Below are 22,599 nucleotides of genomic sequence, written 5' to 3'. Positions count from 1 at the left end.
AACTATAAAGAAAGACTTTAACGCTAAGTTAAGATATCAGTTTTTGGAAAAACCTTTTAATGGAGCCAAATGTGTACATTTAATATGAAGAAGCAAAGGTTGAAAGGTTGTGTTGTTTACGAATCAGAAAATCAGCCATCTCTCACCTGTAAACATCATAAGATTTGGTTGGACAATAGTTGATGTCATTGAGAGCTTCTGGTGCCATGTATGACCAGGTTCCAGCAAACGATGGAGTTGCAGAACTAGTAGCCCCAACAACCTTAGACAGTCCAAAATCTGTAATCTTAAGAAAGAAGAAACATTTACAAGCTGCATGCTAAAGAGAAAAATATTTGCTTCTAGGGTTGGTGAGGATCGTATAGGTCAAACTTCCACCAATCTTCAAAGCAATACCCTATCATTTTATAAAAATAGATTTATTCTATTGGGATATTTTTATGATTTAATTCCACCATTTTAATGGAATTATTTGGGACTTTTTTTATTTTGTATGGGGCAAAGAACTTACTTGCAGCTATTCGCTAATACCTTCCTGTTCTGCCAGGTGACAATCTCTATGAGCTCAGAGCTGTCACGGACCACTCCTGCCTGTGATTTTATTGTTTCACGTGATGTCACGTCTACAGAGAAGCTTCTTCTATTCCACTCTTTTCTGTTAATGAAGCATCAATGCTGAAGTAATGTTGATTAATAGCTTACTCCCTGCTGCCAAACTGCAGGGGACAGGCTCTTAATCAGCATGATATCAGCATCAATGCCCCATCGACAGAGCAGACCAGAACAGAAAGAGCTGCTTTTTTGTTATGAGGTCAAAGTAAGCTGTAGAATTGCTGCCTGAGGCGGGAGAGATCATTGCAGGACGGAACAGGCAAGTAGTTAGCACTTAGCAACTACCTACCGGTAAAGTCTTAGTCCTATACGAAAGAATAAGCAAAGTCTAAGAAAACTCCTTTAAAATTGTTATTTTCAGCTCTGGTTTAGCTTTTTGATAATTGGCAGACTAGGGAGTGGCACATTTTATGGGCACTTCTTGGACAAACACATTTCAAAATATTGATCTCATGGTCTACTAGTTAGTTCACTGTTTAGAAAAAAGGCTTCAACAGCACAATGGGGAATGTCATAAGGATTCAAGGGTAGAAAAGTTAAGAGTGAGGTCTAAGTGAAACTGCAAGTTGTGACTGAGCCCTACCACTGACACAAGCATGAACAAACCAGGAGAGATGTCATCAACAGGTCCCTACTCAGACTAGAAGAAACTTTAAGGCTGACCCTGATTTGTCCCTGCCTGACCGCGAAGGTTGGCACCTTAAGAATACGAAATGGAGTCCCCACTCAACATCGGCTGACCCTGAGTGACCTTACCTGCACCCTCAACTATAAATAAAGTGCTACTACAGTAGGTACGAAAAGTATTCAGACTCCTTTAAATTTTTCACTCTTTGTTTCATTGCAGCCATTTGGTAAATTCAAAAAAGTTAATTTTTTTTCTCATTAATGTACACTCTGCACCTCATCCCCCATCTAAACAGAAAAAAAGAAATGTAGACATTTTTGAACATTTATTAAATAAGAAAAACTGATATCACATGGTCATAAGTATTCAACCCATTTGCTCAGTTTTGAGTAGAAGCACCTTTTGAGCTAGAACAGAAAGGAGTCTTCTTGGGATCCTGGATTTGGGGATACTCTGCTATTCTTCCTTGCAGATCCTCTCCAGTTCCATCAGGTTGGTTGGTGAACATTTGTGGACGCCATTTCAGATCTCTCCAGAGATGCACAATTGGGTTTCGGTCAGGGCTCTGGCTGGACCAGTCAAGAATGGTCACAGAGTTGTTCTAAAGCCACTCCTTTGTTATTTTAGCTGTGTGCTTAGGGTCATTGTCCTGTTGGAAGGTCAACCTTCGGCCAAATCTGAGGTCCAGAGGACTCTGGAAGAGGTTTTCTTCCAGGATATCTCTGTACTTGGCCGCATTTATCTTTCCTTCAATTGCACCATTTCTCCCGTCCCTGCAGCTGAAAAAACACCCCCATAGCATGATGCTGCCACCACCATGTTTCATTGTTGAGATTGTATTGGGCAGATGATGAACAGTGCCTGGTTTTATCTACACATACTGCTTAGAATTATCACCAAAAAGTTCTATCTTCATCTCATCAGACCAGAAAATCTTATTCCTCATAGTCTGGGAGTCATTCATGTGTTTTTTTGCAAACTCTATGCAGGCTTTCATATGTCTTGCACTGAGGAGAGGCTTCTGGAGGGCCACTCTGCCATAAAGGCCCAACTGATAGAGGGCTGAAGTGATAGTTAACTTTGTGAAACTTTCTCCCATCTCCCTACTGCATCTCTGGAGCTCAGCCACAGTGATATTGGGGTTCTTCTTTACCTCTCTCACCAAGACTCTTCTCCCATGATTGCTCAGTTTGGCTGGATGGCCAGGTCTAGGATGAGTTCTGTGGTCCCAAACTTCTTCCATTTAAGGATTATGGAGGCCACTTTGCTCTTAGGAACCTTGTGAGTACAACAGAAATTCTTTTGTAACCTTGGCCAGATCTGTACCTTGCTACAATGCTGTCTCTGAGCTCCTTGGGCAGTTCCTTTGACTGTGAGCTGTGAGGTCTTATATAGACAGGTGTGTGTCTTTCCAAATCAAGTCCTATTAGTTTAATTAAACACAGCTGGACACCAATGAAGGAGTAGAACCATCTCAAGAAGGATCACAAGGAAATGGACAGCATGTGACTTAAATATGAGTGTCTGAGCAAAGAGTCTGAATACTTATGACCATGTGATATTTCAATGTTTCTTGTTTAATAAATTTGCAGAAATTTCTACATTTTGGGGTTTTGTTCTGTCAAGATAGGGTGCAGAGTATTCATTAATGAGAAAAAAAATGACCTTTATTTTAGTTTACCAAATGGCTATAATGACACAAAGAGTGAAAAATGTAAAGGGGTCTGAATACTTTCCGTACCCACTATATATTAAACAACAATTAACATAAATAAAGTGCACAAAGTCAGAGGATGAAACCCAATGCAAAAAACATGTAAGCCTTGTCATACTGGGTAGACAGAGTAAATCGGAGGAAACTCAAAAGACTTACGGAATACGTGACAACCCCCCAAATTCCAAACGTAGATAAAAGGGGAAAAAGCCGGGAAGGGAAACAAGCAACCAAACTGCATCAAAAAGCAATTGTGATTATTCTGCAAGATTATCCAGGATTATAAATATCACCTCCTAAGATGTGATAGGGCAAATCACAAAAGGGAGTGAACACACCTGAATAGAAATAAAAGGAAAGAGAAGAGAACTATCAGCAATAGGATAGAGACAAAATAAGCTATGGTACAACAGACAGAGAATCCACCACACATAAAGGTTAATGGAGTCCCGGAGTCAAGCCATCACAATGCAACATGAGAAGTCTACTGTCTCATGTCCATCAGTGTCTGTGAAATCAGGAGTTCCTGCAGATTTTAAAGATGATTATAAGTCTGGAATGTCACATGAGGCTGATCAGTGATTTGTCAATTAGGTGTCTGGGAAGTCTCTCTTTTTTCTCCCCAAATGTTGGCAAGTATGATTATGTCTTTTAAACTCAAGAAAGAAAAATATTTCAGGTATATGTTTTTCAATTTCTTAATAGGTTACATATATCAGTACTTCAAGTTTAGGGGCATTATATTTGGCTAATACCTCTGTTTCAATACCAATTGTCATATCTGTCAAATGCCACAGACTCAAAAATGTTACCTAAGGCAGTCTTTAAACAAGTCAATTCATCTAGCAGATTCCAGAGGAACCCCCGATCTTCACCCTATTTACAAGGATACAGTCTGACAATGGGTTCCACTAGATTGCTTCCACACAAGGTATGATTCCCGGAGGACCGAACGAGAGGCGGGAAGGGTCACAAAGTATAGTCAAAGCCAAGAGGTCACAGCAAGCAGATAGTCAGATGTCAAGCCAAAGTCAAAGAATGGGATAAATCAGGACAAAACAACTAGAGAATAGCAATGAGGTATACACCAGAACAGCAAAACTATTGACTGGAAGTGAGAGTCAGAGTCAGAGCTTCAGGAGCTTAAATAGCTGACTGTCCCACCCAGGACTCTCAGCATGAAGTGATCAACACCTAAACCAAAGAGTCCTAGTCCTAGAGGGAAAAAAAAGGGTTGTTGTTGTAACGTGTCATGAGCAGTAAAAGTAACTAGATGCCCTGCTGCCAAAACAGAAACTAACGTGACATAAATCAGCATAGATGTCACACTAGAAAGCTTTGTAGTTGAGTAATGGTGATAATTACCTGTACATCTAAGTGCTTGTCCAACAGTACATTGCTGGGTTTCAGGTCTCGATGGATAATTGGTGGGTCAAGGCTGTGGAGGCAGTTCATACCCAAGGCCACTTGGTGAAGAATCTGGAACCTCAAGGCCCAAGGGACTTTAGGGATTTTGTCAAAGAGAGACAATAAAGAGCCATTGGGCATGTACTCCATGACCAGTCCATGTTCACAAAGATCATCTTCAGGTTTCCCGTACACACCAATAAGTTGGAGCACATGAGGGTTGACGCTGGCCTTCTGCATTATGTATTGTTCCTTTTTAAGATCCCTTATCAGTTTAGTCAAGTTAGAGCTGGATAAAAGCATATAGTATTACATATTGGAGTTGTATAAACTTACAAGTATACTTTCATTATGACAAACGCCAAATCATCCAGTTCCTGTCAGCAAGTGTCTAGTAATGCGCTTAATGGGGGCTCCCCAGCGCAGTTCAGTAGCTGAGCCAGCCTCCTTCTCCACTACAATGAAGACAGAAAAAGGGGTTGACTTAGCTAGTGAACAGAACCAAAGAGCTACCCCCTTAAGCAGCCACCCCCTTAACCTCTAAAATACAACTTGCCTAATAATTCTGCACACAGTGTATATGGGGCTGCATCCTTCTGTATGGGGTGCTTAATACTATATGGGGCTGCATGCTACTGTATGGGGTGCACATAATACTATATGTAGCTGCATAATACTATATGGGGGCAAGAAAAACTCAGAAAAAAATAGCTAAAAAATACTATTATAAAAAAGTATTTTATTAATGATAAGATTAAAAATGTATAAAGCAAGATATAGAAATTGTGAGAAAATAATTAAGAAATAGTGCAGCACAGCAGAAAAATAAGTATAAGATGTTTAGCAGCAAAAAAGCTTTCTAATATAAGCACTGTAAAGATCTAAGGAGTATTGGCCACAATATAGTCACAATGTAAGGTAATATAAGTGAAAGTGACAGTGCATGAAAACAAAATAATATTGTCTGCTAACAACCAAGAAGCAGGTGATCACTCTGAAAATAAGATACATATCAAGCAAATGTTAGATTACCTGAGGTCATTGCCTCGCTCTGCTGTGCTGTAAATAAGAATTAATAACCTCAGTTTCTCTTCTCTGCACCAGCTCAAGTTCAGCTCTCTCCTTCTTATAAACTGGAGCAAAATTTTACACAGTATTCTAAAGCAGGCTTTACACGCTACGATATATCATACGATATGTCATCGGGGTCACGTCTGTTACGGGGGGCTGTCTGATAATAACCGAAAGGAGTATCAGACAGTCAGGGTCCACCGTGCAAAGACTTTGCTGCAGACTATGGCAGAGTGCAATACCTCTGTTAACTCACAGAAGGATATAATAAGTAAGTAAAGCAATTCCTCCCTTACTTGGAGGGTGTGTGGAATGATCTCTGTTAATAATCACAGAGACAAAGGCAATGTGTGCGAAATGGCACCTACCTAGGTCCGCTCTTCTAGTGGTGCAAAAGAGACGAACAGCAGCGTAAGCCGCACAAAGCTCCTACCTGCGTTCGCTCCACTAGTGTGCGAGGACACGAACCCCTAGATATGGCACCTGCCTAGGTCCGCTCTTCTAGTGGTGCAAAAGAGACGAACAGCAGCGTAAGCCGCACAAAGCTCCTACCTCTGTTCGCTCCCCTAGTGTGCGAGGATACGAACAACTGCCAGACGCAGTATAAGGAACGTTACCCTAGCGGCAACGTCCACCTACGAGTAGAATCACAAGGCCCAGCCAGACCATGTGCCTCAGGCACCTGCCTATGTCCGCTCCCCTAAGAGGTAAGGATACGGACAGCAGCCGAAGCTGTAAGGTATAAGAACGCTACCCTGCCGGTAGCGCTCACCTAGCATAGACAGAGGAATGCCTAGAGGAACGCGCACAGAGCGTCTACTCATATGCATGAACCAAGAGGACTGAGCACCATGCGGCGTGTGTCAGGGTCTTATATAGACTCTGTGCCTCATCCAAGATGGAGGACACCAGAGCCAATCTGCTGCCAGAACGACAGGAGTGACGTCATGCTGGCCTATCACCGAGCAAGACGTCACAAGCACATGACCAGCGACCAATCGGCATAGAAGGTGTCAGAGACATGTGACCTCGTGTCAGCGATGATGTCACCCGCACATGTGCAATGGCTCCAAGATTGGACTTAGTCTCCGGCGCTCGCACATGTGCAGTAGCAAGAAATCTGGACTTAGTCTCCAGCGCTCGCACATGTGCAGTAGCAAGAAATCTGGACTTAGTCTCCAGCGCTCGCACATGTGCAGTAGCAAGAAATCTGGACTTAGTCTCCAGCGCTCGCACATGTGCAGTAGCAAGAAATCTGGACATAGTCTCTAGTGCTCGCAGCAACCGTAACAACGTCGTTAGTGACGCACATCCGGCATCGTTTGACATATCGTATCTTGTGACAGCTACGAGCGAGTGTGAACGAGCAAAAATACTCACCTTATCGTTGCTCGTTGACACGTTGCTCATTTTCCAAATATCGAACGTCCTTCTGCGCGCCGGTTGTTCATTGTTCCCGAGGCAGCACGCATCGCTCCATGTGACACCCCGGGACCGATGAAATGCAGCTTACCTGTGGCCGCCGGCAAGGAAGAAGGTGGGCGGGATGTTTACGTCCCACTCATCTCCGCCCCTCCGCTTCTATTGGCCGGCTGCTGTGTGACGTCGCTGTGACGCCGAACGTCCCTCCCCCTTCAGGAAGTGGATGTTCGCCGCCCACAGCGAAGTCGTTTGGAAGGTAAGTACGTGTGACGGGGGGGTTACTGACTTTGTGCGACATGGGCAACAAATTGCCTATGCCGCACAAACGATGGGGGCGGTATACACGGTATATGATGCAGACAAGGATGAGACACATTACTACAAGATGCAGACAAGGATGGGCACATTACTACAGGATGGGGACAAGGATGGACACATTACTACAGGATGGGGACAAGAATGGGCACATTACTACAAGATGAGGACCAGGATGTGCACATTACTACTGGATAGGCAGAAGAATGGGCACATTACTACAGGATGAAGACCAACATGGACAAATTACTACACAATGGGGACAAAGATGGTGCACATTACTACAGGATGGGTACAAGGATGGGCACATTACTACAGGATGAGGACTAGGATGTTCACGTTACTAGTGGATGTGGACAAGAATGGGCACATTACTACAAGATGAGGACCAACATGGACAAATTACTACAGGATGGGGACAAGGATGGGGCACATTACTACAGGATGGGGACAAGAATGAGCACATTACAACAGGATGAGAACCAGGATGTGCACATTACTACTGGATGGGGACTAGAATGGGCACATTACTACAGGAAAGGAACTAGAATGGGAACATTACTACAAGATGTTGGCCAGAGTTACTATATGGTGCTAATTGTAAAACAATACTACATACGAGAAGGAAATAAAGTGTAAAAAAAAATGTTATAACAACTTCAAAATAAAGCATGACTTTTTTTACCATTAAAAATGCTTTTTTATATCCACTAAAATAAACAAAAAAGTGAATATTTGTTATTGAAACATCCGTAATAATCAAAGCTATAAAACCGTACCACACACAATACAATAAATGCCATTTTGAAAAATGAAAATACAAGTGAAAAATGTTCAAAAGTAGTAGCATTTAAGTTATATATTTTTCCTGTACCATGACCATGCTGTAACATGCACCATGACAATGATGTACAAGTAGGCACAGTGCGGGAAGGGGTTAAGGAGGGTCTGTAACCTCTCCTGATTTGTCTGTTTCAGGAAATACTTGTATTTCTCTTGAAAAAAAACTTGTATGATATATTTATAATTTTTGTTGTAATTCCACATTGTCAGACTGCCTAAAGATCCTCCCTATTGATAGAGGTAATGGAATTACCGAGGTGTGAGTATATTGATACATTTCCAGGAGAAGTAACAGAGGAACATAAAGTTATGAAAAACAAAGCTGTCCTGGAATTTGTCTTTTTCGTTTTCACTTTCAGAAGAACAGTGACTTAAAGGAATGATGCAGAGGAGAAAAATGGAACGCCGATGGGTTATGTAACGTCACATATTCCTCTTTTTTTATGTCAAATATTTTTTGCTGCGTGTTATCACTCATCTCTTCTTGCATGCTGAAAAGTGAAATTATCAAGGATGGAATATCAATGAGCATTTTGTGCAGCCAAACACAGCGACCTTCTGCAGCTGGACACCACAGGACTGTCTGTCAACCATGACACACCTGTGACACTAGGATGTCATACTCAAATATTCACAGGGCCAAATTTAAAAACTTGGACAAAATCGTGGGCCAACGTGATTGTGGGCCTCATATAATCCTCCATACAGAAGAAGATGCCCCACATAGCCCTCCATACAGCCATACAAAATAATGAGCCCCACGGATCTCTTCATAAAGAATAATAGGTCTCACATATTCCGACATACAGAATAATGGGCGCCACATAGTCCTCCATACAGAATAATGGGTCCCATATAGCCCTCCATACAAAATAATGGGCCCCACATAACCCTCCATACAGAATAATGGACCCCACATATCCCTCCATACAGAATAATGGGTCCCACATAGTCCCCCATACAGAATAATGGGTCCCACTTAGCCCTCCATACAGAATAATGTGCCTCACATAGTCCTCCATACAGAATAATGGACCCCACATAGCCCTCCATACAGAATAATGGGCCCCTCATAGTCCTCCATACAGAATAATGGCCCCACATAGCCCTCCATACAGAATAATGGGGCCCACATAGCCCTCCATACAGAATAATGGGCCCCTCATAGTCCTCCATACAGAATAATGGCCCCACATAGCCCTCCATACAGAATAATGGGGCCCACATAGCCCTCCATACAGAATAATGGGCCCCACATAGTCCTCCATACAGAATAATGGACCCCACATAGCCCTCCATACAGAATAATGGACCCCACATAGCCCTCCATACAGAATAATGGGCCCCTCATAGTCCTCCATACAGAATAATGGCCCCACATAGTCCTCCATACAGAATAATGGGGCCCACATAGCCCTCCATACAGAATAATGGGCCCCACATAGTCCTCCATACAGAATAATGGACCCCACATAGCCCTCCATACAGAATAATGGGGCCCACATAGCCCTCCATACAGAATAATGGGTCCCACTTAGCCCTCCATACAGAATAATGGACCCCACATAGCCCTCCATACAGAATAATGCACCCCACATAGCCCTCCATACAGAATAATGGACCCCACATAGCCCTCCATACAGAATAATGTGCCCCACATAACCCTCCATACAGAATAATGGGCCCCACATAGCCCTCCATACAGAATAATGGGCCCCACATAGTCCTCCATACAGAATAATGAGCCCCACATAGCCCTCCATACAGAATAATGGACCCCACATAGCCCTCCATACAGAATAATGCACCCCACATAGCCCTCCATACAGAATAATGGACCCCACATAGCCCTCCATACAGAATAATGTGCCCCACATAACCCTCCATACAGAATAATGGGCCCCACATAGCCCTCCATACAGAATAATGGGCCCCACATAGTCCTCCATACAGAATAATGTGCCCCACATAACCCTCCATACAGAATAATGGGCCCCACATAGCCCTCCATACAGAATAATGGGCCGCACATAGCCCTCCATACAGAATAATGTGCCTCACATAGTCCTCCATACAGAATAATGGGCCCCACATAGACCTCCATACAGAATAATGAGCCCCACATAGTCCTCCATACAGAATAATGTGCCTCACATAGTCCTCCATACAGAATAATGTGCCTCACATAGTCCTCCATACAGAATAATGTGCAAAATATAGTCCTCCATACAGAATAATGGACCTCACATAGTCCTCCATACAGAATAATGTGCAAAATATAGTCCTCTATACAGAATAATGGACCCCACATAGCCCTCCATACAGAATAATGCACCCCACATAGCCCTCCATACAGAATAATGGACCCCACATAGCCCTCCATACAGAATAATGTGCCCCACATAACCCTCCATACAGAATAATGGGCCCCACATAGCCCTCCATACAGAATAATGGGCCCCACATAGTCCTCCATACAGAATAATGGGCCCCACATAGCCCTCCATACAGAATAATGAGCCCCACATAGCCCTCCATACAGAATAATGTGCCTCACATAGTCCTCCATACAGAATAATGGGCCCCACATAGCCCTCCATACAGAATAATGTGCCCCACATAGTCCTCCATACAGAATAATGGGCCCCACATAGACCTCCATACAGAATAATGAGCCCCACATAGTCCTCCATACAGAATAATGGGCCCCACATAGCCCTCCATACAGAATAATGGACCCCACATAGCCCTCCATACAGAATAATGGCCCCACATAGCCCTCCATACAGAATAATGGGCCCCACATAGCCCTCCATACAGAATAATGGACGCCACATAGTCCTCCATACAGAATAATGGACCCCACATAGCCCTCCATACAGAATAATGTGCCCCACATAGCCCTCCATACAGAATAATGGGGTCCACATAGCCCTCCATACAGAATAATGGACCCCACATAGCCCTCCATACAGAATAATGGACCCCACATAGCCCTCCATACAGAATAATGGGCCCCACATAGCCCTCCATACAGAATAATGTGCCCCACATAGCCCTCCATACAGAATAATGGCCCCACATAGCCCTCCATACAGAATAATGGACCCCACATAGCCCTCCATACAGAATAATGGGCCCCACATAGCCCTCCATACAGAATAATGTGCTCCACATAGCCCTCCATACAGAATAATGGGCCCCACATAATCCTCCTTACAGAATAATGGGCCCCTCATAGCCCTCCATACAGAATAATGGGCCCCACATAGTCCTCCATACAGAATAATGGGCCCCACATAGCCCTCCATACAGAATAATGGCCCCACATAGCCCTCCATACAGAATAATGGGCCCCACATAGTCCTCCATACAGAATAATGGGCCCCACATAGCCCTCCATACAGAATAATGGGCCCCACATAGACCTCCATACAGAATAATGAGCCCCACATAGTCCTCCATACAGAATAATGGGCCCCACATAGTCCTCCATACAGAATAATGTGCCTCACATAGTGCTCCATACAGAATAATGGGCTCCACATAGTGCTCCATACAGAATAATGTGCAAAATATAGTCCTCCATATAGAATATAGGGCACCTGGCATCGAGGGCCAAATAAAATCAGACTTCTGGCACAAGTTTGACATACTGTTTGTAGTCTAGAGCAGGGGTCTCAAACAAGCAACCTGCTGGCTGCATGTGGTCCGTGAGGCTAGGGCCACCTTGACAATCGCAACCATGGCAGGAGCCATTGCAGTCAGCACTTTATTTCATGTGAATGTTTTGATGGCGCAGCGCACAGAAGCTCTCTGCACAGTAATCCAGTGGCAGTTGATGCATTTGACATAAGCTACTGACCCCTGATTTCCGGCTGCCATTGGATAACTGTGCAGAGAGCTTCTCTGCACGATGCCAGCAAAACATTTACCTGAAATAAAGTGCTGGCTGCAGTGCCCCTGCACAGGCCGCAATTGAATGAGGCACATTACTATAAGATAGTAATGAGGCTAGGCACATTACTACACAATGGGAACAAGGATGGGCACATTACTACAAGGGGACAAGAATGCTCACAGTACTACTGGATGACGAGCAGGATAGGCGCATTACTACAAGATGGGAAGGAGGATGGGCATATTACTATAGGGTAGGGTCAAAGACCAAGAATGGGCACATTACTGCAGGAAGGGGACAAGGATGGGTACATTAGTACAGGATGAGAACGAACATGGACATATTACTAGAGGATGGAGACATGGGTACATTACTACAGGATGGAGACAAGGATGGTGCACATTACTACATGATTGTGAGAAGGATGGGCACATTACTACAGGATAGGGTTAAGGATGGGCACATTACTGCAGGATGGGGACAAGGATATGCACATTACTAAAAGAGGATAAGAATGGGCAAAATACTACAGGATAGGGACAAGGATGGGCACATTACTACAGGATGGGGAGCAAGGTGGGCATATTACTACAGGATGAGCACATTACTCCAGGATGCAAACAAATTTCGGGCACATTGCTACAAGATGGGGACAAGGATGGGCACATTACTGTAAGATAAAGACAAGGATGGGCACATTACTACAGGATGGGGAGCAGGATGGACACATTACTAAACAATGGCGACCAGGATTGGGCACATTACTACAGGATGGAGACAAGGATGGTGCACATTACTACACGATGGTGAGAAGGATGGGCACATTACTACAGGATAGTGTTAAGGATGGGCACATTACTGCAGGATGGGGACAAGGATATGCACATTACTAAAAGAGGATAAGAATGGGCAAAATACTACAGGATAGGGACAAGGATGGGCACATTACTACAGGATGGGGAGCAAGGTGGGCATATTACTACAGGATGAGCACATTACTCCAGGATGCAAACAAATTTCGGGCACATTGCTACAAGATGGGGACAAGGATGGGCACATTACTGTAAGATAAAGACAAGGATGGGCACATTACTACAGGATGGGGAGCAGGATGGACACATTACTAAACAATGGCAACCAGGATTGGGCACATTACTACAGGATGGAGACAAGGATGGTGCACATTACTACACAATGGTGAGAAGGATGGGCACATTACTACAGGATAGTGTTAAGGATGGGCACATTACTGCAGGATGGGGACAAAGATAACGCACATTACTAAAGGATGAGGACCAGGATGTGCACATTACTAGTGGATGGGGACAAGAATGGGCATATTACTACAGGATGGGGCACATTACTACAGGATGGGGAGCAGGATGGGCACATTACTACAGGATGGGGACAAGGAAGGGCACATTACTACAGGATGGAGACAAGGATGGGCACATTACTACAGGATGGGGACAAAGATGGGGCACATTACTACAGGATGAGGACCAGGATGTTCACTTTACTAGTGGATGGGGACAAGAATGGGCACATTACTACAGGATGAGGACCAACATGGACAAATTACTACAGGATGGGGACAAGGATGGGGCACATTACTACAGGATGGGGCACATTACTACAGGATGGGGAGCAGGATGTGCACATTACTGCAGGATGAGGACCAGGATGTGCACATTACTACTGGACGGAGCAAGAATGGGCACATTACTACAGGAAAGGAACTAGAATGGGAACATTACTACAAGATGTTGGCCAGAGTTACTATATGGTGCTAATTGTAAAACAATACTACATACGAGAAGGACATTTGTTATTTCAACATCCATAATAATTAAAGCTATAAAACCGTACCATAACACATACAATAAATGCCATTTTGAAAAATGAAAATACAAGTGAAAAATGTTCAAAAGTAGTAGCATTTAAGTTATATATTTTTCCTGTACCATGACCATGCTGTAACATGCACCATGACAATGATGTACAAGTAGGCACAGTGCAGGAAGGGGTTAAATCTGTCACCTCTCCTGATTTGTCTGTTTCAGGAAATACTTGTATTTCTCTTGAAAAAAAACTTGTATGATATACCGTATTTATAATTTTTGTTGTAATTCCACATTGTCAGACTGCCTAAAGATCCTCCCTATTGATAGAGGTAATGGAATTACCGAGGTGTGAGTATATTGATACATTTCCAGGAGAAGTAACAGAGGAACATAAAGTTATGAAAAACAAAGCTGTCCTGGAATTTGTCTTTTTCGTCTTCACTTTCAGAAGAACAGTGGCTTAAAGGAATGATGCAGAGGAGAAAAATGGAACGCCGATAGGTTATGTAACGCCACGTATTCCTCTTTTTTTATGTCAAAACAGCTAATAAAAAAAAGAAATGCCCCTCCCTATTCCAGCTGGGAATTTCCTGTTATTGCACAGTCAGAGCCAAATCTATTGTTTGATTTCTCTGCAAAGTCTACACAGATGTAGCAAGCTGAGGTTGTGGTAGTAACAATGATGCAGCCATGACACCTAATGCCGTACAGTAAACATTTTCAGTTTCTAAAAATTGATGAAGGTAATGTGATGCCGACACATAGTTTTTTGAGGTTTTTTTAAAGGCAGTGAGTTTTTCAGGCTAAAACTGTGCCCGAAAATGCTTCTTTTGTGAGGCGGTTAGAGGAATTTCTTCTTTGCCTGAAGAGGATTTGAAGTTTTTTTTCCCTCTTGCAATATTTGCAGTCTTTTGGAATAAAGGTGAGATTTTGGAGCAGAAACTGTTCAAGAGTATGTGCGCACATAGTATTTTTCAGATATAGTCCACCTGAAAAAGCGCAGCGAAACCGCATTTCTTCATTTGCTGAAAAGGATTTGACTTTTTTTTCCTCATGCGATATTTGCAGTTTTTTAGTATAAACATGAGATTTGGAACGGAAACTCTTCAAGAGTATGTCCATACATTGCCTTTTTCAGGTGTAATCTGCTTGAAAAAGCACAGAAAAACCGCATTTCTTTTCCTGAAGATTTGAAGTTTTTTTTTCCTAATGTGATATTTGCAGTCTTGTGGTATAAAGGTGAGTTTTTGGAGCAGAAACTTTTCAAGCGTGTTTTTTTCATGTGTAATCCACCTGAAAAAGCGCAGCAAAACCACTTTTGTTCTTTTGCTGAAGAGGATTTGAAATTTTTTTTCCTCTCATATGGTATTTGCAGTCTTTTGCAATAAAGGTGAGTTTTTGAAGCAGAAACTCTTCAAAATTATGTGCACACATTGCCTTTTTTAGGTGTAATCCGCTTGAAAAAGCACAACGAAACAGCATTTCTTTTCCTGAAGAGTATTTGAAGGTTTTTTTTTCTTAGTGCAATATTTACAGTCTTTTGGTATAAAGGTGAGTTTTTGGAGCAGAAACTGTTCAAGATTATGTGCACGCATTGCCTTTTTTAGGTATAATCCGTTTGAAAAAGCACAGCGGAACAGCATTTCTTTTCCTGAAGAGTATTTGAAGGTTTTTTTTTTCCTAATGCAATATTTACAGTCTTTTGGTATAAAGGTGAGTTTTTGGAGCAGAACCTTTTCAAGAATAAGTTTTTTGTAGGTGTAATCCACCTGAAAAAGCGCAGCAAAACTGAATTTCTTCTTTTGCTGAAGATGATTTGAAGTTTTTTCCCCTCATACAGCATTTACAATGAGTTTTTGGAGCAGAAACTCTTCAGAATTATGTAGACACATTACCTTTTTTAGGTGTAATCCGCCTGAAAAAGCGCAGCGAAAACCACCAGAAAAAATGAGCATCGTGCACAGCAATGTCAAAATGGCACTGCACATATTCTGATTAAATTACTTCTTGTTACCAATGTAGGGTTTTGTGGTCGTTCTCCGCAACCGACGTCGCCTTCCTGTATTGTCTATTTTGGAAGCCGCCTGAAGAATGAGGGTTTCACTGGTTTTCGCACCATTAAGCAATTAAAAGAAATGACTTAAGATGTAACAAGCACAGAAAGGATGATCTGACATTGCTGTGCATAATGTTCATCTTTTGCAGCATTTTTTTGGGTGTCGTGTGCACATACCGTAAAGGTTATCACCAATTCCAGAAATGTTGTGTCCTTTATGCATGTAACATAAGGAAAGGTTTCAATAGAATACAAAGAAGACTATGATATGGGCAGAGTCCACTATTGGAAGTGTCTACCAATCATTTTTTTTTAATATCTATGATATGAGATAGTAATTTTACTCACCTTCTTGACCCCTGAATCATCTTTAGCGCCACCTCCATGTTTAGCTTCTTGCTCCATCCTTTGTATACAACTCCGAACCCCCCGGCACCCACCAACTGCAGAAGCTCCACATCTCCAGGGGGTAGAAGATGCATCGTTTATGGGACTGAAGGATATATCACCCACAAGAACGCACAAAGAGTGTGACTGAACGTCTCTGGGCTTCCTGTTCTCTTATTGTGCAAGACGATGTAATGAAAGCAGCAGCTGCCCGAGCGATGAGCGCTGTGTAACTGGCCAATGCTTGATTTCACTTTCTGTTTATTCTTTAGTTCCTCCTCTTTGCTCTTTTCGATCATAGTAGGAAGTGACAAGATGTAATTAAAGCAGGTTTTCTAGGAAGTAAATACTATATACAGAGAGGAAATAGTATTTCATACTCTTATTTTGCAAGTTTTCCCACCTACAAAGAATGGAGAGGTCTGTAATTTTTTATCATAGGTAACCTCAACTGTAACAGACCGAATCCCCCCAAAAATCCAGAAAATCACATTGTATGATTTTTAAATAATTAATGTGCCTTTTATTGCATGATATAAGAAATAGAAAAACCGAAACTTACATTTGGTACAGAAACTGTAGTTTGGAATTATAGAGGTCAGACATTTCCTGTGGTTCTTGACCAGGTTTGCACACACTGCAGCAGGGATTTTGGTGACTCCTCTATACAGATCTTCTGCAGATCTTTCAGGTTTCGGAGCTGTCACTGGGTAACAGTGAGTTTCAGCTCCTATAAAGATTTTCTATTGGGTTCAGGTCTGGAGACTGGCTAGGCCACTCCAGGACCTTGAAATGCTTCTTAGGCTGGACTCACACTATCATATGGCAGCTGATGCGAGAGCATTGGATGCAATATGCTAATGACCCCCAGCTCAGGCTCTGCTACGAGCGCGAGCCGAGTGTCATGCGACTGTGACCCGATCTTGCGATCGAGTCACAGCTGTGAAGCTGGGGGCGGGCGCTGCGGAGGAGAGGGAAGGGTTAATCCCCCATCTCCTCCATTGTAAGCCTGTGCGTATATTGCACTGCACTAGGATAACATCCGAGTGCAGTCCGATGTTTCTCTTGCACCCATTCACTTGAATTGGTGCGAGGGATACGGCTTGAGCAGAAAATCGCAGCATGCTGACGCTTTTCTCGCATCCAGAATCTGGATGCGAGAAAAGCTGACCAACTGCTGTCCCTCATTAAGTAGCATTGGTCAGAGTGCAATGCGAGATTTTCTCGCATTGCACTCATCCGATTTTCATGCTCGTGTGAGCGTACCCTTATGGAGCCACTCCTTAGTTTTTCTGGCTTTGGGTTTCGACGCATTTTCGTGATGGAAGACCGAGCCAAGACTAGTGATGGTGAGCTGTCATTAACCTCTTATTACCCCGACTGCCACCACACTAGGGCAATCAGAAGAGCCAGGTAAAGTGCCAGGACTGTCACATCTAATGAATGCGGCAAATCCGGGCGGCTGCAGGCTGTTATCTTTAGGCTGGGGGTGGCCCAATAAGCATGGGTCTCCCCAGCCAGAGAATACCAGCCCCCAGCTGACAGGCTTTATCATGGCGGGGTATCAAAATTGGGGAGGACTGCACACCTTTTTTGTTTTTTATTATTTATTTTTATGGCAAACTGATTGCTATGATAAGGATCAAGTCACGTGGTGATATCATTGCAATGGGGGAACAAAAGGAGACTCAAATGGATAGAGATAGAGTCTTGCCTCTTTATTTATGGAAAGTTAGAACAATATGATTCAATGGAAACTTGCTAAGTTAAGCTAAGTGTAACACTCACTGCCGGGGATGAGGCGGCCAGCAGCAGTGGACCCACTGGACCACAGGAGGCTTACTCTTTAGTGGGAGCAGCCATTATGAGGCAGAACGCCAGGTACCACTCCCAGGGCAGTGACCAACACAGATTTGACAGAGACAGGCAGTAAGGGTACAAGCAGATACAGGACTTCTGGACTGGATCCTCAGGTCATCGGTAATGGCATCAGGCACAGGTCTTCAGGCACAACAGGTGTGGACCACAGCAGGGGGGTGCAGGCACAACTGTCGTGGACCGCTGTATGGTGGTACAGTCACAACAGGTACTCAGGACTTCAGATTCAAGATACTAACAGGGCTTTATTCACAGAACAAAGACTTAAAGTAACTCAAGTTTCAGGTACAAGACACAGCAAGGATTCAGGTACAGAACATAATAAGGCTGGAATCTCCAGACTCAGGACATGCCGGTAACTAGATACACAGGTACCTGAATACACTGGATCGAATGATAGCCAGACTACCAGACTCAGGCAGGTTACTGGACTCCGGCAGAACACTGGATTTCATCAGGACAACACCGGACATCAGTAGCAGACAGAACGGGTCCAAAGAAACAAGCAGGAACTCAGCAGAGCAGGACTGGTTAGGCTAGGTTCACATTTCCGTCAATTTGTATCAGTCACAATCCGCGGCCGTTTGGAGGATTCCGTTATTCCCATAGACTTGTATGAGCGGCAGATTGTGACTGATGATGCTGTGTTGCATCCTCCGCCCTACTGATCAGTCGTGGAACGACTGACCATCGGGCGGCAGGAACGCAGCTTGTAGCGTTTTTTGAGCAGCGCAATCTGTAGGATTTCGCTGCGCATGCTCTCTGTGGCTCCCTGCACACGTAACCAGGGTACAATCGGGTTACTAAGCAATGTGCTTTGCTTAATTACCCGATATTTACCCTGGCTACGTGTGCAAGGAGTCAGCGCTAAGCGGTGTACGCTGGTAACTAAGGTAAATATCGGGTAACCAAGAAAAGTGCTTTGCTTAGTTACCCGATATTTACCCTGGCTACGTGTGCAGGGAGCCCGACACTTCCCCGCTCGGCTCCGCCCCCTCCCGCACTCGGCATGTACACACGCACACACACAGACACACACCCACTCACTCACCTGACGTCCTCAGCGCCATGGCCCCGCTCGGCTCCACCCGCCCCGCACTCCGCCCCCCGCACACATTCTCGGCAGTCAAACGATCAGCTAATCACCCGGCGGCCGGCTACGGTGAGCGAACAGCTGATCACCAGGCGGCCGGTTGCTGTGAGCGAACAGCTGATCACCCGGCTGCTGTGAGCGATCGGCTGATTACCCGGCGGCCGGATGCTGTGAGCGATCAGCTGATCAACCGACGGCCGGCTGCTGTGAGCGATCGGCTGATCACCCGGCGGCCGGCTGCTGTGAGCGATCGGCTGATCACCCGGCGGCCGGCTGCTGTGAGCGATCAGCTGATCTCTCTCATTAGCCTGCCGCCGGGAGATCATCTGTTCGCTCTCAAAAGCCGGCCGGCTATTGTGAACGATCAGCTGATCGCTCTCTTTTTTACAACGGAGTCCAACAATTAATTCTATTCTTGTCATCCGTTGTACAACGCATCAGTCACAAGCGTCAAGCAACGCATGTGACTGATGCAAAACAACGGAAATGTGAACCTAGCCTTACAAGCAGGTTTAGTGCTGCAGGCTTGCAGTCCAGAGCAAGCGGACAGGAAAAACACATAGGTACTAGGTAGCAAACCTAATGAGATGCTCTGCTCCCTCCTATCGGGGAGGGAGCCTTGAGTAGCTGGTGCCTCCTAGAGGTAGACTGGGGCATCTTAGCAGGGTTCTCATGCTTCCCCTTAAAAGGACAAGAAGCATATGCGCCCCCTAAGTGAGAGACCAGGAAATCCTGCGCAACATCCACAGGATCTGGGGGGAACTAGAGGCCAACACACATGAGGACGGACCCAAGGCAGGCGAGCCGGAAACCGCGCCGTGAGATTGGTCATGTAGGGAAAAAGAGAGATGCATGAACACAGCGCTGGGAAGGTGAAGAGCGCTAGCATTCCAGGGGAGCCGGTGCTACAACAAGTCACATATATGCATTTAGTATATTTCTCTGAGCTTATTCCTTATCACCGTAGACACCATAGACACAGCACTGCGTTATGACGTACACAGTTTTCATGTTATCAGTTTGTGGTCGACCATCTCTTGGAATTGACAACTGAACCCAAACATGGTGCAGTAACACTGCTTAATTTCTCCTTCTTTGAACACTAAGAAATTCAAACACAAAATTGAGTCTTGCTGCAAAGTCTAGAGTGACTGCTGAGCTGGCGTAGGCCTGAGGCCTCCTTTATCAGTTTTGTAAAGTAAAGTGTTAATCGTTTATTTTTATCAATTCCCAAAATGCACAAAAGTGAGATCTGCATCAAAATGTTATTTGCTGTGTCCACACTTTAACTTCAAAACAATCTGAATTCTTTCAGTTACACTTCCTCACAGTTTTTAAAGGGAACCTGTGATGTAAAAAAATGCTATTAACCTGCAGATAAGGGGTTAATTTGCTGGTTAATAGCGTTCTGAACCTGCCCCGCTAATGGGAAGAAATTAACACTATTCCTCCCGACAGTGTGACGCCCTGGCCGGGCCAGGTAGTCACAGATAGGGCCCCGCACTACACCAGTCCCCTAACAAGGTGACAGCAGCCAAACACTTTAAACCCTAGTCACCCCCCTCAGTGCTTGATGGACCCACTAGGGATCGGAGCCAGGTGGTTAGACACACCCCCAGAGGAGTTCGGATGGCCTGGGGTAGGAAAAGTACTCAGATTAGTGTTGGAGGTGAAGTTGAGTGAAAGCAGGCCTGTGTGTCAGGTCTGCAACTAACTGACAGGTGCCAGGGTAGGAGCCCTGGTACATCTGGCTAGGAGGCATACGGAGGCCTCTGTCTGCAGGAGCCGGGAAGACGGCTCGGTAGAACCGTGGTGGACCGGGACAGGGTAGTGGCCCGCCGGTACCGACCCGAGGAAACCGGAGCACCAAGGGGGGTACTCAGACCCTGAAGCTAAGTCCAGAAGCTACTGGGGGCTAGCTAATTAACTGATTGCGGCCAGGACTATAGGTCCTGTCCCACCCAAAGTCCCGACTGAAGGCAACAGCCCAACGAGGGGGATAGAAAGTCACCGCCAAGGCAGAGAGATCCCACGGGCCAGCGTCTGTGGGCAATGGGCTCCTTCGACAATCACAAGCCGGGGAGCAGACTCCTGGAGTTGCAAGCGCAGGTAGTCCATCATCACAAAACAGGTGCAGGAGAAAGGCAGAGACCACCAACCGGGTGGGGGACCAGACTGCAGCCGGCTGCGGGCACCGACCACCATCAACTTGGTTTTCCAGAGACTCGTGTGTGTTTACTAATAGTGAGTACATCAGTGCCCTCCGGCCGCCCATCTCCCTGCACCGCCCAACTACTCCCACAACGGGTCCCGGGGCCACCATCCCTACCCACGGAGGGGTTAACAAATGGCTGCGCAACATCTCCCCCGGGCGCCCCGTAACTGCAGCGGTGGTGTCCACCTTCACCACAACCCGTGGGTGGCGCCACAATCTCAAACGCGGCTCCGGCCGTACACCTACGTCCTCCCCAAACCGCCAACCCCTTTTAGATCGAAGTGACCGTGGACCCCCGGGTCCGGAGACCCTCGACCCACCCACTGAAGGCTGAAGGTCCAGACCCGAGCGGCTCGGCTCCCGCCGAGCATGGGGCGACACACACCGATTTCCTGGCGTCACGAACTGGATACTTACCCATCCACTTACCTTGTGGAAGTGCGCCTTGAAGTTAAGTCAGTGGTGATCCGTTGTAAAATTTTCAAAATCCGCCATCTTGCCACCATCTTTTGGCATGAAGATTTCCACAAGAGTCTTCTTCCCCGCGAAAAGAGCGCGAAAGCTGAAGCCCCGACCCCTGGGAACATGGCCGAAAAGCAGATCCGGAAGTCGCAAAACGAAACTTGCCGGCCGGAGAGAGGAGTGCCGCGAAAAGACCAAGGGGGAAGAGCGGGAAGATGTCTGCACCTAATCCGGATGGTGGAGTGGCGCTGGCCGCTGGAGCGGCGGCGCCCGCAGGTGCACCCGACGACGGGAACGTGGCGGCGCTCGCTCCGATCACAGGAGCAGGGGAGGCCGGAGCCAGATAATGCCAATTTCCTTGCCCTATGTGCCCGGTGCTGCCTGGCTACCCCAGTACGATGGGAAGCCTGATGCCTTGCAGGTGTTCCGGAAGAAAATATGGACAATTCTTGATTTGTATGCCATGACTGGCAAGCAGGGTGCAGCAGTAGTGTTAGGGCAGCTGACCGGCGCCGCCGAGCAGGCGGTGGAGACTTGGGCAGACGCGGACCGAGCCTGGGTAATCGCCATTTTCGATAAACTCCAGGTCGCATTCGTAACCCGCACCAAAGCGGAGCTACGGATGCAGTTTTATCATTGTCGGCAGCGGCCGAAGGACTGTATCCGAGACTATGCCTTGCGGCTGCAGACGGCCTTGCGTCCACTGAGGCGGGTGGACCCCATCAACGAGACTGATAGTAACAAAATGCTA

General features: G+C 45.4%; 1 protein-coding gene across 2 annotated transcripts in view; it reads right to left on the bottom strand.

Moving 5' to 3' along the window:
• The window catches only part of LOC142257711 (receptor-interacting serine/threonine-protein kinase 3-like), a 61,863-nt gene that overhangs the window by 27,492 nt on the left and 11,772 nt on the right, over positions 1-22,599 (bottom strand). The window contains exons 1-3 of one of the 2 annotated variants that reach the window (XM_075329851.1): positions 16,162-16,428; positions 4,320-4,650; positions 147-286 (exon numbers count right to left, since the gene is read on the bottom strand). In XM_075329851.1, coding sequence (XP_075185966.1) covers positions 147-286; positions 4,320-4,650; positions 16,162-16,295 — 605 coding nt within the window. In that variant the 5' untranslated portion in view covers positions 16,296-16,428. Of the gene's footprint in view, positions 1-146; positions 287-4,319; positions 4,651-16,161; positions 16,429-22,599 lie in introns of those variants that run through there. The other variant, XM_075329852.1, reaches the window with a different exon arrangement.

Source organism: Anomaloglossus baeobatrachus, chromosome 12, assembly GCF_048569485.1.
Source record: "Anomaloglossus baeobatrachus isolate aAnoBae1 chromosome 12, aAnoBae1.hap1, whole genome shotgun sequence".
Taxonomy (NCBI): domain Eukaryota; kingdom Metazoa; phylum Chordata; class Amphibia; order Anura; family Aromobatidae; genus Anomaloglossus; species Anomaloglossus baeobatrachus.
This window is presented reverse-complemented; position numbering and strand designations above follow the sequence as displayed.